This window comes from Chenopodium quinoa, unplaced genomic scaffold (genome assembly GCF_001683475.1).
Source record: "Chenopodium quinoa cultivar QQ74 unplaced genomic scaffold, ASM168347v1, whole genome shotgun sequence".
Taxonomy (NCBI): domain Eukaryota; kingdom Viridiplantae; phylum Streptophyta; class Magnoliopsida; order Caryophyllales; family Amaranthaceae; genus Chenopodium; species Chenopodium quinoa.
The window spans coordinates 1,943,967-1,961,646 of NW_018742205.1; the positions used below are offsets into that span (position 1 = coordinate 1,943,967).

Consider the following 17,680-nt stretch of genomic DNA (forward strand, 5'->3'; position numbering starts at 1 on the left):
AATACAAGTACTTCACACTTATAATAAGAATATAAAAGATCCCGTCAAAAAAAAAAAATATATATAAAAAGATGTTTAGAGTATGTTGTTCATGCAAGTTGCACGACTATGTAATTCATTTATTTTCCTAAAAATAGGAGTATTATTAAGTAACTAATACGGATTTCCTAGTCTCTTACAAATCCAGGTACAATTTGAATCACCTAGACATTGGCAGTAACCAAAAATATGTACTGTCATAATAGTTGAAACGATTCCATTTAAATTTTAAGCAAACGTACACATAGGTAGAGCTTTGTAATATGGCATGCACATGAACTATTTGTAGGTACACCGGAGTGTAAGACATAAATTACAGTTACTAAGAGTCCTGTATTAATTCCTTACTTTGTACGAATATGAAGTAATAAGGCATTCATGTATTAAAGAATGAAAGGGAAGAGGAAAGAGTGAAAATAGGGAATCCCACAAATGGGGGATGTGAGCCTTTCGGCTCTTTCGCAAGCATAACTAGCCCCTCCTATGTTCTTTGGTCTCGTTAGGTTTAGTAGCAATCACTCGTTATCGAATTCGAGTTTTTGATTAATACCATAGCCATCTAGATAAATAGAAGAATAAAAGTATAGTTCAATATAATTATTCAATCTTTTTCAATTCACAATTATGATCAAATTATATATGTTACAATTATCAGCTGGGATCTCCCCTCATTTTATGACAGGGCCGCTGGTAATACAAGGCCTCACAAGTCACAATAGCAAGGAAAGGGGACAAAAACACTTCCTCTCATCCGCCCTTTTTTTATATACTATATATATTTGCAATCGTTGCAAGTAAATTTTCGTTGCACAGAATCAAAATTGCGACCAACGTTCGAGCAAATCCTGAGCTTATGAGGAGAAATTTGCACCCGGATGTTGGTTTTCGTAAAGGCTCAATCCCAATGAGTCTCTCAAGTGGACAAGCAACGGTCTTATATATTGGGTCATGTGAGAGTAGCCCCTATCCTGACGGGCTTGAATCTTCCCACTGCTCTTCGTACATACTCGTATAGAAGCACAAAGACACCGAAGAGATATATCGAGTAACCGTTCAATCTTTCCAATACTCTATACATGGATGATAGGCTGCTTCTTGTAGCTGATTTTGTAGTGCTCAGCATCATCAATGGTATCCAATCTGAAAAGGAAGGAAATACATGAATATAGCAGCTCCTTCCCTATAGAGGGGCACAAAGCATAATGTTAAAGCTTGTAGCACCTCAAGATAAAAGAGAAGGGAGCAAAACAGATCTCCGGAGCTTGAAGCGTTGGTGAGAACATACCTGAGCTTGTCTTATCAGGCAAATTTGTCCAATCATGTGCGCTTGTCTTGCATTCTGATGCTCTAATTAAATCAAGAAGTGCTTCGTTAACCTAAAACAGAAATAAGTATGTCAGAAAACTTGCGAAAAAAATTCGCAAAGTCACCAGCCCCCTTCCATAGAAAGCATCGGATGTGCATGTGTGCATCCATATCCATATGTTATAAGTTATCGACATAAACAAAACCCATGCTTTGGAATGTCGTACAAAACATCCATACCTCGTTAGTCCTCTCATGGCTCACCAGATGCCCTCCGTGTAAATCCACCATTCTGGCAAAAGGATGAAACTTCTCCGCTAGTCGTTTTGCGTGACTAATTTGAGCTATGATGTCATGTCTTCCATGAATGACAGAGATGAGGAAACCAGCAGAACGAATTTGTTCAATTTCTGCTCTGGTCAACTTATGTGTCCAACAAGCATTGATCTGACCTTCAAAACCATGATTGGCCTGCATTCCAGTTTTTGATATACCTTTGACATATTCCTGCATTACGTGAAAAGCAAAAAACAAATTCTATCGTAAACATCCAATTCTCAACATAATTCATTGGAAAAGCATCAGAGTCAGAAAGGATGATAACAGAAACTTTAGCAATCCATCTCTGAAGCACTTCCACATCATTACATTCAAACAAGTCCATAAATAGATATAGTAATATGTAATAGTTTATGAAATGCTAACCTTGTATAAAATTGCTCGTCTTGTACTCTCTCCAACACACTCTTTAAGATAGTCCTGTACCCATAATACATTTGCTAATGAGAATTTGCCATCACTTTTACACATAATTATGAACAATAGGTGTATTGGCAGATATGCAACAGGATAGGAAGCTGAAGCATTTACTTGCTGTCATGCTGACAACATTGATCTAAATTTGCAGCATAAAAAAACAAGAGATATATTTTTACCTGGCTGTAATGTGTGTCCAAGTCCACAGCAGCCCTTTCTTCTGGTGTCTTGGCCATCAGGAACCGCACCGCAACTGATATAGTTAGCCGATCAAGCTGAAATTAAGAAGCAACAGGGTCATTTAGAATATGAAGTCAAACTTCATATATTGTTTAGAACTTTAGATTTCTAATAGATGAGTAAGAAACATTAATGTTTTCTTGTACCAGTCCACCTAGTCCCTATGTTCTCACTTTTAAGAATTACCAAAACTGTAACATCTAATTGCTGTTATTGTCTGATCACAGTACAAGATGAGAAACAAGGAGGTCTGGTATATCAAATAGTCTCATCTGATTCTACCCGCATTCCAGAGAATATAAATATTTCAGAAATGATGTTCTAGAATAAAGCTCAGATACACAGTCTCATCATCAAGCATAGGTGGCAACCTGTCTCTACCAAGACAAAACTTGTAGGTGTAGGCCATACATCCACGTGTGTTTTAGAATTTCTAGTTAAGTTAGAACCAAGAAGTGTATTGAACTATTAATACTCCAAGCTTTCCAACACATAAAAGTCAAACAGAAGCACATACGCAAGTATTAAACACAGCGGATAAACCTATCAGGAAGTATTGTCCATCCTTTGAAAAGCCTCTTCGCAGAACAGAGGCCAAGCAATTTAGTGAGCAATTGTTGCATTGCAAAAACTTCATAAAAAGCTAACCTTGAATAAATTAAACAAACAAATGTTTTCTTGGAGTAGTAGGGATAGAATCGTAGACTCACCCTTTATACAATTAGACCCGCCCTTTCAAAGGTAAGCTATCAATGTGAAATCATGGGCTTAGAAAGTCATACTTCATTACTTCCTAGAAGCAATCTTTTTTTGCTTTTACTATAAATAATTCGTATAAAATTGTTGACCATAATACTCCAACTAATTGACACCAGTCCACATCACACTGATTTAAACGACCCAAGCATGAAGCATTATGAAGAAAATCATTCAAAATTTGTGCAGGACTGAAAGCTATATACACAAATCATACTACAGAATAATGATATCTGTTAAAGATAACTATGTTCAAAATAACGATTAAACAACCATTGCATATCATGAGTATAAAACCAACCAATTATTTGCAAGGTGAAAACTGCCACAGTCCATACCTTTGGCAGACATTGAAATCCTCCTCCAGTTACATTAAGTAAAGCCAAGGATAAAACTCTATCGGGTACTAAAGCTGATAACTTGCAAGCTATCATACCACCTGTAGCAAAACAAATGTGTCAAAGCGGCTAAAAATTATGATTCAATGGCTATAAACAATCCTCAGGAAGTCATGAACTCACCCATTGAATGCCCGAAAACATGTGCTTTCTTCCAACCCAAATGATCCATTACAGCTATCACATCCTTTGCCATAATCGTTGTTCTGTTCCAAATTATAATACAATGTCAAACATCAACAAGGCCGAAAGGTTTATGAAAAAACAATATTTTGTCAAAGAATATACCATGTCAAACATCAGCAAGACTGAAAAGTTCATGAAAAGATATTAAAAACTTCAAAACCCCAACAATCAACTTTATTAGGGTAGATACAATCAGCAAATTCATTCAAGTTTTGACAACTTGCATAAGCTTAAATCATCAACATAGCAATCCTTCTTGACTAGTTCATCACATATCGATGTTAAAAGTATGAGTCTCAACTCCCATGTTGCAACTAAGGGTCAACACAAAATTTACCAGTTCAAAAATCACATGCTATATAAATACCAAAAGGGAAAGTGGGAATCAGATAGATATTTTCATAATTCCAAATATTCCAAAGTATCTAATAAGATTGACAAAAATAATTTTTTTATCTGAATTTTACAATGCCACACATTTGCAATCACAAGCAATTTTGCCAATTTGATGCATACCAATCAACCATTAAAGCTGGAGTCTAGCCATAGTTCTAACAGGGTTTACACAACCTACTTCACGAGAGCTAAGTTTTTTCAGTGACTGCTTCAGGGGTAAAAATTTATCAAGACTTTCCATTATTAGCATTCAGCTGGTAAAGTATCTATTGTACTAGAATCGAAACCCGTCTAAATTAATCAGACTTCACGCCTAATTACATTAATTAAGAAAATTGTCAATAGTAATAAACAATTCATTAACATATACAAGTATGTATAAAAGTTCACATGATTCATGCTTCTTTAATTAAGTTAAGGGAATCTGACAAAGAAAAGGTCAGAACAAAGCATAATTTCACAATTTGTGATCATATCATAATTCAAAACAATTCAACTATTCCACACACTAATAAAACATCAAAATTCAGAATTCAATAAATAAAAATAATTCCCATTTTCACCAAAAATAAAACAATAAGTATGAATATAAAACTTACGTATACTCGGATCTTTTGATAGGAGCAAAGCTCCGACCCATTCCCCGATTATCAAATGCACAAACCTCCATACTCCCATTCCCTACACCCTCATCATCCACGGTTGATTTCTCATCACAGGGTACATCAGTCCCTGCCAACGCTTTGATTTGAGGACCCCATGAATCATGTGTTCCAGCTAAACCTGATCATCCAAAATCATCAAAATTCAACAAATACCCAGAAAAATTAAACAAAAACCCATCTCAAATTCATCAAAAAAAAAAAAAAAACTTATTATCATCAAATTAAATTACCAATTATAAGAAGAACTTTTACGGGTCCACTCCCGTACGTTCGATAAAAAATTCGGGCCCCATTTTTCCCGGCGCCGTCCGGTTGCCCACCAGAAACATTGCAATACGGCATCGTTTTGGTGTAGTAGATAGATTTTTTTTTTTTTTTTTTTTTTGGATTAAATAAAGATGAAATTTTGTTCAAAAAAATAAAGATAAATTTTGTTTTCCAGAAATAAATTGGCGAAGAAAAAGGGGGAAATATATGGTATTTATAAACACTACTCCACGTAGGATAAGGAAAGGGTTTTTATTAGGTGTGGGACGGTGTACCCTAATTTGGAACTTTCTGATGAAAATCCACGTTTTTTTTAATGGATAAGTGCCACGTGTATGTTTAGTCAAATTTGATTTGCTACCCTCTGAATTATTATTTATATTTTATTTTTTTTTGGAATAATGCTACCCTCTGAAATTTGTTGGGCCTTACCATTTTTTTTGTTTTTGACAAAGACTATTTTTTTATGTACACCAGAATAAAATCTAAATTCTCTCCTGTTTTTTATTTTTCCCCTAATTTTATCTTGCAATTATACGTATGATAAAATTCTACTAATATTCAGATTAGTACTTTGTACTTTACCAGGAAAGTCAAGTCTCCAAGTAAACAACTGTATTTAACAAAAATAAAGTGTCCAAAAAATTATCATCTTATTTCAACAAGGATCAATTTAAGGAAACATAGTTTGAGTCTAAGAAGAACTCTTAGCTTAGATCATATTCCTGATATCTAATCATATTTTAGGGGAAAAAAATATCATATTTTAGGGAACTTCTTTATCGAGTTCACTTAGCTCGCTTATAAATATCTGCTCAATCATTCAATTTACAAAATTGAAGAAACAATGGTTGTTCTGAGCATTAAACTAAAAGAGAGGAAAATAAACATGGTAATCAATACGAGTTTGATTGCCGAAACCAAAAGGATTTCGAGTACTAATACTATGGAGGAATGTACAATGGAAGAAGGTAAACATACTTCAACTTTCGAATATATATAGGAATTTAATCAAATTTAAGTAATAATTTAATCAAGTTTAAGATATATAATTCATAGTCATTTACTACAAGAGTAGATGGGTTTTTCCTATGGCCGCTATTTGAAAATTTAGAAGTCCAAAATTAAAGTTTTTTTTTTATTATTTTTTTTTATCATTTGGATAGTATGGGTAGAATGATTTTACGTTTATTTAGATTTGCTTCCAAAGTTTAATAATGCTACTTTTTTGTTTTTATTTTACAAATATGAAGAGCTTGATAATGACTATATATATATATATTATGGGTAATTTTATGTTATAATCACAAAACTTCTCGTCATTAGAAAACTGATTTGCTGATATTTTTTTTTTTGTTTGTTTCTAATATTCAATATTGTGGAGAAAAGTGTAAAAATAAATTTTTAAAGGATCAACATAAATAAATAAAGCCCTAAATTTCTTTCAAATAAATACGTCGCCTTTATTTTTTCGATTTTTGGCAAGGGTTTGAGACTTTGAGTGTTACTTAGTTGACGGCCTTGATCTGATGCAAATTTTTTTTTTTTTAGTTTGTAATGAAATTTGTTTAACATAAGTCATAATTATAATTATAATTAATTTGTTTTTTTTTCTTTTTGTAGATCATAAAGCAAGTTATCTTACACTTGCAACAAGAAATTCTGCCCTAAATGTAATGCATGAATGGGATTTATATGCCGATGAATTAAAAAAGCTCTCGAAAACGAAATCACGTGCTGAACTGTTGGCTATCATCAGAAGAGACATCTTCAAGAAGAAGAAAATTATGCAAAATTCTCAAAACAAGTTATTGGGATCTAATCACACCAACAATAATTCATTAGGTACAAAAAAACACTCAATGTTGCAAGATATCATATTCCATGAATTGGCAAAGCTTTCTTCCGAGGGAAAGTTGCAACATAATAATGATGACAAAACAAAGGTTTATGAAGAAATAGGATCATCCTCATCATCAGCTTCATCGTCGTTGTCGTTGTCGTTGCCACGATCAAATTTGCAATGTGACAAGTTACCACCATCGTCATTCATGAGAGAAATAACTAAACGAGGAGGATCATGCTTGAAACTAGTGTTAGAAAAATATATTTATGACAGTGATATAGCTCCAAACCAGTTAAGGCTAAGCATTCCATTCAAAGCAATTATATCCAAGGATTTTCTACACGAACATGAGAAGGCGTGCTTGAAGGAAATCCGGGGTATAGATAAATTGGATCGGCCTATAAGATGGAGTATGGACGTAATATTGATTGAGCCGACACTAGTGAGATGCGGCGACACGGGAGAGAATAAGCATATTGTTAACAACAATATGAAATTCAAATATTGGAAAGTGTATTATGCTCTCACTAAGGATTGAACAGAAGTGGTGAATAGGAATAAAATTAGGGTTGGTCAAAAGTATCAATTGTGGTCATTCAGGTATGTTAATCACGATAATCAAAGGGATCAGCTTGGCTTTGCTCTTGTTAGGCTTCGTTAGACCGTTCATCGGAGGACCTTTGTAGACTAATTACTAGTTTCTTTCTTTTCTTTTTCTTATCTTTTTCCACCAAGTTGATATTTTAGTTCAATTATAAACTTGTTACACATTCATAAATACAATTTACTTATTTTTAATTGTGCTTTAAGTTTTGAGATGGCAATTATCTTGAGGTGTCAAATGTTATCAACAAGTAAAACATACTATGTAATATACTTTCTACAATTTTCTTTTATTTCACCATAAGAACTTTTACACTATTCGTATAATTTTTTTTGACGCTATAAGAAAATACATGCATTGACAAGCGTAAAATCACTCGTGATAAATAAATAAAAAACAAAATAGAGAAAGTAAAACCTTTTAAAAAGGCATGGAGTAGATACTCATTAGTCATTAGACGGAATACCTCATTACTCTCGTGGGCTCTATCCACACTAACACAAATTATGAGGCCCAAACATTACGGATTCGAGCCCATTAAGCAAAACCCGATCATGAGGCCTATAATCAGAGAGCAGTTACCTCTATCATACGACGTGATGTATAGGATTCTAGCCCTTTCCACCAATTTTCTCTCTCCTCCAAAATAATTCCAGTTCTTTTACTCTCTAGAACTTCATCCCCAATTACCTCCCTAAATCACCTGGAAAAAACCCTAATTTCTTAAATCTCGACCTGATTTTCGCGCGCTTTCTCTCTCCTCAGTTCAGAAATGGGGGAATTGAATATTTCTGAGATGACGTTACCGTCTCTATTCGATCAAGCTCGTAAGATTCATCAGCTGGCTTCTGATTCAACCGTTGATCAGGTAATTTTTTTTTGTTTGATTTATATTTTTCTGCTATTTGTTTTTGATTAACCTTAATTTGTTATTTTTTTTTGTTGTTGTTAATGTGGAGTTTAATTGATGTTAGGGTTGATTTTCAGGAGAGTATACGAAAGGGATGTGAAATGTTGGAGAAATGCGAGGATATGATTAGTAGATTGGGATTGTTTTCGACTAATGAAACTAAAGAGGATATTAGCACTGCTAATCTCAAGTATATTCTGGTAATTCTTATTTATTTAATTAATTAATTTGGTGTTCATCTGACTGTTTGATTTTGGCGATTTAGCTAGCTCATTTGTGGTGTATATTTTTTTTATTTTTTTTTATACTCGTATTTTATAATCATAGTTTGTATATTTAAACAACAGTGCTACAAAAAAGCATAGAGTGAACCCTCATACATAAAATGGGGATTGGAACCAATAGCAAATTTTGAAAAAAAAAAAAAAAAGGGGAAGAGATTTATGTGATGTAAAATAAAAAAACAAAATGGCATGAAATGAAATGACAAGGAATTTGTGGTGGTAGAAAAATCGAGTAACGAAAGTCAAATGAGTAAACCGAAAAGGTGGCAATTTTGTGCTTCTGGCCTATGATCCATTAGCCTCCTTGTAAGATGTGGCTCACTAGTCAATTATCTATAGTCACTACCCCTAGGTAAGTCAATCAAGTAGTATCAAATTGCATCACTACAAGATTTTATAGACTTATGGGCTATTGGTCGGTTATCTTTTAAATGTAGGAGTTTAAAAGCTTGTAGATGCTAGTAAATTAAAGTGCCTTTTTTTTGCCCTTTCTTAAATCTTTATGTAGTAGCAGTAATACATTCCTAGTGACTTGGATTTTTGGAAGAAATTTTTTCATTGGTCATACTCCCATCTTCGGTTCCTTGTAGATTTCACCAGTTTTGTTTCAGCTAATTTACATTTGTTGCCATGTTTAAGTATAGTAAGTCTGTAACATATACTCTACACTATCCCATGCTATTCTTCTATCGTGGTGTATTCATTAAGTTCATGTCATTTTGTGTTGGTGGCATACAATGTGGAGAGAGTGCTACTATGTGTGTATCTGTTTGTAGGTAGAATTTTCCATTAAAGTGGTCATCAGAAGGTAGAGAGGGGGTAAATTGTTACTCTAAAGGTCCTCTAGTCAATTCCCATGCGTTCTTTCCATTGAATCTAGCCTGTCTACATATTTCTCTGTAGCATGTTTCAAGTATGATTTATGTATATGTGTCACCTGGTAGAAAGAAAGATCTTTTAGCTAGAGCCTTAGAAGTACATTCTGTTCATTTGGACTGGGATTGATTTAGGTGATGATAAGGTTGGCCTGAGTTATCTTTGGGTCTATCTCCAACTAGCTTATTATGATGTGTCAATCAATATCAAATTAGGTCCGGTATGTTTGGGTTCTGTCGAGTTTTGGGCCTAGTAAGTTCGTTCGGGTCAAATATGTTACTCCGTAGTAGTATGAACTTTGTGCTACAATAAGCAGACAGTAGAAGATAACGAATTATCAATATTAATTAAATTGATGAATGACAACTGATCTGGATGTATTTTTTAAACAATTGAAATTTGTGCTCAGCTACTGGCCCACTGATTTGCTTGGAGGCATTTGTTTTCGGCTGGATAAATGACTTAGTTAATGCTTGCTCCTGTAGTGTTGATCAGTTGACACCAGAGTAATTGACATTTCTTATTCATTTGACTTTACAGGTTCCATACTACTTAGGTGAGCTGACAGAAAAAGTTTCACAGGAAGATAGGGTACAAATTCTTAAGGCTTCACAAGCAAAGCTGAAGGTACTTTTATCTAATTCCAAGAAGTAGTGAGCTTTATTAATACTAAGAAGACAACTATTTAGTAATTGTACTAGCAATGGTACAAAAGAAAATTACATTCTTCAAATTGAATTAGATACTACATTCAAATTGGTTTCCTTTTGAATAAGGTTGTCTATCAAAATGTGCCTGTATTTTGTTTTTATGTTTCTTGTAAATAATTTAAGTTTATAACTAACCAAAAAGGTATCAAGAAAGATTCATGTTACAATTCAAGCATATTTTTCCGTTCCTTATATCTGATAGGATTATGTTGCTGTTCATGCAAAGGTTACTTTGCAACTTAAGTATATTTTTCTGTTCCCTTTTTTTTTATCGGATTATGTTACTGTTCATGCATCAATGGATCGAGAACCAAAGTGGGTTACAATTTTACACAATTGATTGTTTTTATACTCTAGAAAATTGTTAAGTTTAATACTCTAGAAAATGTTTTTGCTGTCATTATTAGTACATGAATAGAGTTGGTTCATTTTATTATAGTTCATCTGTTCAAAGTTGTGTTTCATTCACCATAATCTTATAGTTTGGAGTGTCTTAATATGATTGTTCTCTTTTTAGGAATTTGTTACATTTTGTGAAGCCATGGAGCTCTTACCTGAAGAAGAGTCGGAATCTTCCAAGCAAGGCAGTTATAATACTTTTGCTGATAAAAGGGCCAAAAAGGTTGGTCTAAGTGATACCATATAGAATATTTGCTTTGATCATTATTTTTAGTTTACCTTGACATGTTGATTTATGCTTGAACAATATCAATATAGATTTCTTTTAAATTTTGGCATTGATGTTTTCCTGTATGGAATCAATCTAGATTGCTCGTTTTAAACGACAAAAGGCTGCTGAGTCTAAGCTACTAGAGATCAAAGAGCGTAGGGAACGACGTGGACGTTCAACAAGAGCTTCAGCTTTATCTACACCAGTTGAAGCAGGAGAGGAAGATGTGTTGGATGATGATGGGGAGGAAGAGAGGGAGGTTAATTTTTCTTTTATACTTCTTATACACAATTTACTTCTTTATTTTGTTCTCTGCAACACCAGCAGACCCATCACCACCATGATCACCAGCAGACCCATTTGTACTCCGTATTTGTAACAATGTGTGTATCATAATTTAATCTGGATGTCTTATTTGCAAAATGAGGTTAATGTTTAAGCAAAATATAGAGTATTGCAAGTTTCACATCCCAAAAGATCCTTTATCGATGATATCTTTTTTTAATGTATGTGTTTGTCATTGCAGGCTTGGCTTACCACTATCTCTTTGGCAATTTGCAAGGTATCTTAGCAAAATTTGACATATCATAATTGCAAAAACACCTTTATTGTTTTCTCTCTTTTTTATAAGTAGCCTTGTTCACTTGTTGCTTTACTTCTATGTAGGCTTTGGATTTGCTAGAAATGCTGAAGAAAGAGGAAGAGATGCTTTCTGCTGTGGAGAGACAGATACAGGTTTTTATTTAATATTTTGATACCTTTGCTGTGACACCAGCCTCTGTAGTTGTGGGGATATATATACATCTATTGTTGAGCTCCTGCTTATCTTTGCAGGACGTGGGTAAGGAATTCACCGAGTCTCTATTAGATGAACGGAAAAGTAAGGTAGAAGGGTGGCATCGTGATTCTGCCACCCGAGCTCAGTACACAAAACCAGCACCACCGATAACATGTGCTACCTTTGCACAAGATGTTCTTGAAGGGAGAGCAACTGTTTCACAGGCACATGAACACAAACATCAACCCCTCATATTTGGACCAGCTAGTCTCACCGGCAGAAATCTTACAACCGAGAGAGAAAGAATGGCAGCACAGGTCTTCCAACCTGGCCACAGGTACATCAAGACTCCTTGAATATGAAAAGCATTTCAATTTGCAGAAAATTTTTGGTTGTTCAGATACTGTTGGGTCTGTTGCTTTTTCTGAATATTATTTTCTCTTCTAATTGGGCTTGGTGTGGGGACTGTGTAATGTGTATCATCATGAGAGGGAAGGCAGGCTCCTGTTCAGTAATGAATGTCATGATTTTTAAGAATGGAATGCCTAAAGAAAATCTAATATAGTAGTGTCACAGTCTAGAAGGATAGGCACTATAGAGAAGCAATTAATTCATTCAATTTTACTCGTCACTCCCTGCATTTTGGAAGGGTGAGTAGTCTTTGTCTCAGCGAGTATTGAGGAACTGTCTATTTGGTGAGGGATGTTCAAAAGCTGAGCCTGGACTCGCCAGGGTTAGGCTGCTGAGCTCAATTTCAGTCTTTTATTCAGCTTTAAGATTCACCAGTCCTTAAGAGTCTGACCGCAGGCAACTATTTAAACCCTGGCTTGGAGTTTAGCTCGGCTTTGTCTTCCGGATTGAGCGGGTTTGGTTGGTTGGGGGGGGGGGGGGATGGTTGATCAATTCCTTTTCAGGGATTCTTCTTTATTATTTTAGCTGATTTGAACATAAAATTTGGATGCACGGTCATTGAAATCAGTAGTCACATCACTGTGCATAGAATCTAGAATAAGTTTTTGACAATTTAAAAAGGAAACAAGCTCCTCATCTTATCATGTTAGTTCAGCTCATTACACCATAACTTGTTGCAATGAAGAATTTACATGCATTAATCTTTTGCTTCTTAGGTTACCAACCATGAGTATAGAAGAAGCTGGTGAGACGGAAATGGACATCATGAATACATGGCAGGAGAGAACTAAGAAGTACATAGAGGAAGCGAATTCCTCATGGTTCAATGATCCTATTAAACCAGGCCCTCCCGAGGAGGATGAAGATGATGATGCCGCAGTGGAGAGAGCCAGAGCATTTGACGACTGGAAAGATGATAATCCTCGCGGTGCAGGAAACAGCAAGCTCACTCCCTGTGGTTAAACATATCATTTACCTTACTATTTATTGAGAACCCAAATATACAATGTTAGGAGGTTGCAGGTTAATTTTCTTTTTTTTTTCTTCACAAAATGAGGTTGCTTGTTGTTAACAACACCTTGATGTAGTATAATTGTGTGGCTGTATTTGTAGATCACAATTTTATACTTTTATACACGTTTCACGTTTGTATGTGTTACATACCCGAGCATTTGAGTTACTAATCTGATTTTCGGAATTTTGTTGCATAAATATACAAATGTTTAATACGAAATTGTGTAAACTTGCAAGGATTTTTAGACGGGGAGGGCCGGGAGGCTATCTTTGATAGCTGTACTTTGATTTTTTCTTGAAAATCGCGCCTTTAAAAATTCAGATTGGATCTGTAGAGAACATGCTATGTAGATTTGTTTAAGCATTGCCCTCTCATTCTGATGGTTGATCAATGTTATGGGCGCTATATGAAGACACAAGATAATGTTTTTTTCTTTGTTTATTACTATTATGAGCTAGGATTACGAGGATTCCAGCAGGATTAATCTGTAACTAATTACCTAGATTAGCAAGTTAAATGATCAATTTAATGCGTTCTTAATCATGATTAAGGTTGAATTTCCCTTAGCTTTGTCATCTTTCCAAAAAGCATTTTGCATAGAATAAACACATGTTAAGAAATTGGTAGCTGTTGCTTCTTGCTTTAGTATTAGAATTTTTAAAGTAAGCAACTATGAATCATTGTTCATTGGTACCCTAATGATAATGTTGTTTCGTGAATATGAATTGCCCCCACCATATTTGAGAAATATTGGTGCTATGAGCTTCAATGTATTGCAACAGCTTAATATACAACATGGCCATGTTTGGTAAATGGCTTTTTGGTTAGCTTTTGGTTTTTGGCTTTCTTATGTGGTCAAACAGCCAAAAAAAAGTGTTTGGTAATTGGATATTCAGTTAGCGAAAAAGCTGGCTTTAAGCCAAAATGAAAAAGCTGCTATAAGTAGTTTTTTTTGTTGGTCCACAAATTATCTAATAAACAGCCAATAACTTAATTTACCACACAAAATAGTCAGCTTAAACAGCAAATTTCAAAAGCTATTATAAACAACCAAACATTCCAGATTGTCAAACAAACCAAGTGAACCAGCCAACCGCCAACACCCATTTGCCAAACAAGGCCATGAGTGGCAAAAATGTACGATAGCGAAAAGCCTAAATATTGCAATCTATTAACTATTACTAAAACAAAACGTTGTTGACGTCATCACTGTCCACATGTCACTCACATAATAAATTTTTTCCCGCCTAAATGCAAGGGTGATGCCATCTTTTTTTTATTTTTTTTGTGAAGCTACCATATTTAACAATTTTGAAATTTGAATATTAGAAGCTCCTACATTACAACTATAACCTATCAATTTATCCTTAAAAAATAAAATAATTGTAAATAGTACTTTTTTAGATTACAATCAGAGAAGGGGCATACAAATGTTTAAAAACAAGTTGGTGAAAGACTAGGGACCATGGAAAGAAAATGATTGCTCAACCAAAGTATACATCATCATCAAACACAAACCAAAAAATTAGCCATGATTCAATGAATCAGAAGTAAAAGAACATACTTGAAACAAGATGAAAGGTTATAATCCTATCCATTAAAATTTGAAACAGCCTGCACAAGTAACATATTGATGGTTTCCTCCTATACACAGTTTCAAAGAATTACATTAAAACAGATTTATCAAGGGGATGTATTATGCATAACAAAAGCTAATTGATCCTCAACTAATACAAATTAAAGGGTTACTAAATATTAACCCCAAATTATCATATTAGCTAAGACCAAATAAGCTCAAAAACATGAAATCATCCCCCACTTTTTGAATTACACACCAAAGTAATTCCTACTCTATTGGACATAAAACTGAGTTAACTTGATGGTACAGCAAGATCAAATGTAAAACACTTCATGATGCTAGTCTTCAACATCAAATCCACAAAATCCAAGATCAACCAAATGACCTTGAATTTCAAAAAAAAGAACACATCCAAGATGATGAACAAGCTTGTCGAAATCGAATACCGAAAATTCAGATGGATTTTACTACCCTTCAATGCATTGAAACCCTTGGCAAACAAACAACCAAATCCCAAATAAAATCAAACAAACAGCCAAATCCAATACTAACACAATCCAAACATGTCTTCTCCATATTTTCTTAGCTTTATGCCTTCCAACACCAACACCAACACCACCATCCATCAAAAAATTACCATTTGGGGTATTAATTTCCCTATTTTTAACCTCACTAACATCAAAATTACCCTCATTTAACAAATCAACTTTATCATCAACCAAAGGTTCACCACTATTTGTTCTCTCATCAAACAACTTATTCTTCTTCACTCCTTTACATATCTTGGAGGCAGACAACAATGACACAGACAAAATCTTCTTGTTCTTACTCGAAACCGGTTTCGAGTTATTGTTGTTATGAACACCATTAGGGATTAATTGCAATGCATCAAAATCACAACTATTTGACAACAATTTATGGAAAATTGGGTGAAGCTCACCTTGAAGGCAAAAATTTGAAAACTTGATATCTGATTTTCCATTGATTATATGATGAAAAGTTTCCTTCAAACAACCCAAGAATTGAATTTGATCAGATTTTCTCAATTTTGAATCAAATATCCCAAAATAAACAAACCCATCATTTAGCAAAAAGGTATAAGCTTGATTTCGATATGAGTGAGAAAAAATGCTGTGATGTGGTGGAACAGAGTGAAGACATTGATGAGCGAGTTGTTGAAGCGCCGAGTCAGCTGAGTTGAACTCGCCCAAAATCGTTGATGAATCTAAAGAACGATGATGAGCTACGCAAGCGTAGCGTACGAGATCTGGGTCTGAAATCATTGGAATTTTCCTCAAAAAATAAAAAACCCCAGATCAAATTTGTGATTAATTGATCAAAAAATTGAAAACCCACCAAGAAAATCAGGGGAATTTTAGTGGGTAATCAATCAATTAATCAAATCAAAACCCACAAAAAAAAAAATATAGCTTAATTTACGTGGGAAACCAATGAAATTACCAAAAAAAAACCCACAAAATTATCTCAAAAAATTGGTTGGGAAATCAATCAAGGTGATAAATCGATGTTTGGTAACATTTGGGATTGATTTGAATAAGTTTTGCTCTTATGACCTCCTCTTTTTCTTGTTTTTGAGAGTGATGAATTTGAGATTGGAGATGAAGAAGAGAGGAGAGAGAAAGTTAAGACAAAGGGGGTCTTAGGAAGGAGACAGAAATCTAGGGTTTGGAATCAAAGAAAGAGAAATTGAATTATTAATTTTTACAGCGAAAGCAGAGGAGGATCCATCAAAGGTGGAGGGAGGTGGAGGTAGAAGTGGGATGGATAATTTGGTTTTTTTGACAATTTTGGCCTTAATAGCGGGAGATTACAAATACATTCATAATTGTGCATAAAAAAAAATAAAAACTACATTCATAATTCATTCATTTATGAAACATGGGACATATCATATATGGGGTCTTAAAAGCTTCCCTAGTCATCTTGGAAGATTCCAAATTTACTCTTAGTTTGAATCTTGTGAGTTATTGCTCTAGTTCGGATTTAGATATCGATCATCATGTCACTGGTTTTTTTGAGTACATTATCAACGTGATTATTAATTTCAGATAGAAAGAGAAGTTAAATTTTGATTTAAATGTTGTTATGTGTTAATTGTATTCTCCGTAATTTTATATTTGGTTTTCAATAGTAGGATATATCTAATATCAAATAATTAGGATGATGTGGTACTGTGGTAGTATGACTTTATTACACATATTGATATCTATGATGAATAATTTGGTAAATGTTTGTTTTCGGTATAAAGTTTGGTTTTTATGTAAGAGAGATTCATGTATCTATAGATTTTATACCTTACTACAATTGGAACAATTTTTCTCATTTAAAAAAAGATGTATTGGTTTTATAGTTTTATGAAATTGATGACGACCTTGATTAGTGTTATTCGAAAATAATAATCATGTTATAATATACTCAATATTTAATCTAGTTAACGATAACTGAACCCAAACAGAAGCAATAACCCGCAAAATTCAAGTTATACTAACTTATATTTAAGGTGTAAACTTTGAGCCAATGTATATAGCACCTTAGCTTTAGATGCACTTGCATCTTAATTGACCTTATCCGTGTGTTTCTTCGATTTTGATTGAGCTTCATGTTCTATTTTAGAAGGTCAATCATATTCATATGGACTACTATTTTGTCTCTAGTATCACTCTATTAGTGCCAAATCATAGACTTAGATTGAGTTAGAGCCATGAATCAAGCAAAGGTAACTTGGTTGGTCAGAATTCTTCAAGAGTTGGTTGGCCTTTTCTTTTCAAAGCCTTTCACCATCAGTTTGCTTCTACATCTACATGTTAAATCATGTCTTTTGATGAACATATTATCTAAAAGATAATGCTGAATGACTGAATGTACTCCGTACTAGCATGTTAAAGTGTTTGTTCAGTCAAGTTTGTTGTCTTTAAAGTATTTCTTATAAGTAATGCTGATATTTTACTTTAGCTGTCACTTAATATTT

General features: G+C 34.0%; 3 protein-coding genes across 4 annotated transcripts; 1 reads left to right on the forward strand and 2 right to left on the reverse strand.

Annotated features, from left to right (window-relative positions):
* Positions 1 to 605: 605 nt before the first annotated feature.
* LOC110728549 (putative aminoacrylate hydrolase RutD) lies at positions 606 to 5,627 on the reverse strand. Its single transcript, XM_021908194.1, has 9 exons — positions 4,972 to 5,627; positions 4,676 to 4,859; positions 3,618 to 3,700; positions 3,435 to 3,535; positions 2,280 to 2,375; positions 2,050 to 2,103; positions 1,585 to 1,851; positions 1,325 to 1,415; positions 606 to 1,179 (listed from the first exon to the last, which is right to left on the reverse strand). The coding sequence occupies exons 1-9, from the start codon at positions 5,081 to 5,083 to the stop codon at positions 986 to 988; spliced, it is 1,182 nt and encodes a 393-aa protein (XP_021763886.1). The 5' UTR covers positions 5,084 to 5,627; the 3' UTR covers positions 606 to 985.
* A 2,433-nt stretch (positions 5,628 to 8,060) lies between these two features.
* Positions 8,061 to 13,295, forward strand: LOC110728558 (PP2A regulatory subunit TAP46-like). 2 transcript variants are annotated; one of them, XM_021908201.1, is made up of 9 exons: positions 8,061 to 8,326; positions 8,446 to 8,568; positions 10,069 to 10,155; positions 10,756 to 10,860; positions 11,006 to 11,167; positions 11,435 to 11,470; positions 11,575 to 11,643; positions 11,743 to 12,023; positions 12,814 to 13,295. In XM_021908201.1, exons 1-9 carry the CDS (start codon positions 8,231 to 8,233, stop codon positions 13,058 to 13,060), a joined length of 1,206 nt encoding a protein of 401 aa, XP_021763893.1. In that variant the 5' UTR covers positions 8,061 to 8,230; the 3' UTR covers positions 13,061 to 13,295. The 2 variants fall into 2 exon arrangements, with proteins under 2 accessions (XP_021763893.1, XP_021763897.1); XM_021908205.1 differs by having other exon boundaries at positions 8,201 to 8,326; positions 8,433 to 8,568.
* A 1,381-nt stretch (positions 13,296 to 14,676) lies between these two features.
* LOC110728573 (phytolongin Phyl2.2-like) lies at positions 14,677 to 16,562 on the reverse strand. The gene has a single exon (XM_021908215.1). It carries the CDS (start codon positions 15,972 to 15,974, stop codon positions 15,159 to 15,161), a length of 816 nt encoding a protein of 271 aa, XP_021763907.1. The 5' UTR covers positions 15,975 to 16,562; the 3' UTR covers positions 14,677 to 15,158.
* Positions 16,563 to 17,680: the final 1,118 nt, after the last annotated feature.

What these genes read in the sequence shown, in the direction of transcription:
- LOC110728573 (XM_021908215.1), bottom strand. Translation starts at nt 15,974, where the DNA reads ATGATTTCAGACCCAGATCTCGTACGCTACGCTTGCGTAGCTCATCAT.
- LOC110728558 (XM_021908201.1), top strand. Translation starts at nt 8,231, where the DNA reads ATGGGGGAATTGAATATTTCTGAGATGACGTTACCGTCTCTATTCGAT. An exon ending in CTGATTCAACCGTTGATCAG is followed by an intron (nt 8,327 to 8,445) that starts GTAATTTTTTTT and finishes GTTGATTTTCAG; the next exon opens with GAGAGTATACGAAAGGGATG. An exon ending in CTGTGGAGAGACAGATACAG is followed by an intron (nt 11,644 to 11,742) that starts GTTTTTATTTAA and finishes TTATCTTTGCAG; the next exon opens with GACGTGGGTAAGGAATTCAC.
- LOC110728549 (XM_021908194.1), bottom strand. Translation starts at nt 5,083, where the DNA reads ATGCCGTATTGCAATGTTTCTGGTGGGCAACCGGACGGCGCCGGGAAA. An exon ending in GATTTCAATGTCTGCCAAAG is followed by an intron (nt 2,376 to 3,434) that starts GTATGGACTGTG and finishes TCTTAATTTCAG; the next exon opens with CTTGATCGGCTAACTATATC. An exon ending in GCCTGATAAGACAAGCTCAG is followed by an intron (nt 1,180 to 1,324) that starts GTATGTTCTCAC and finishes CTTCCTTTTCAG; the next exon opens with ATTGGATACCATTGATGATG.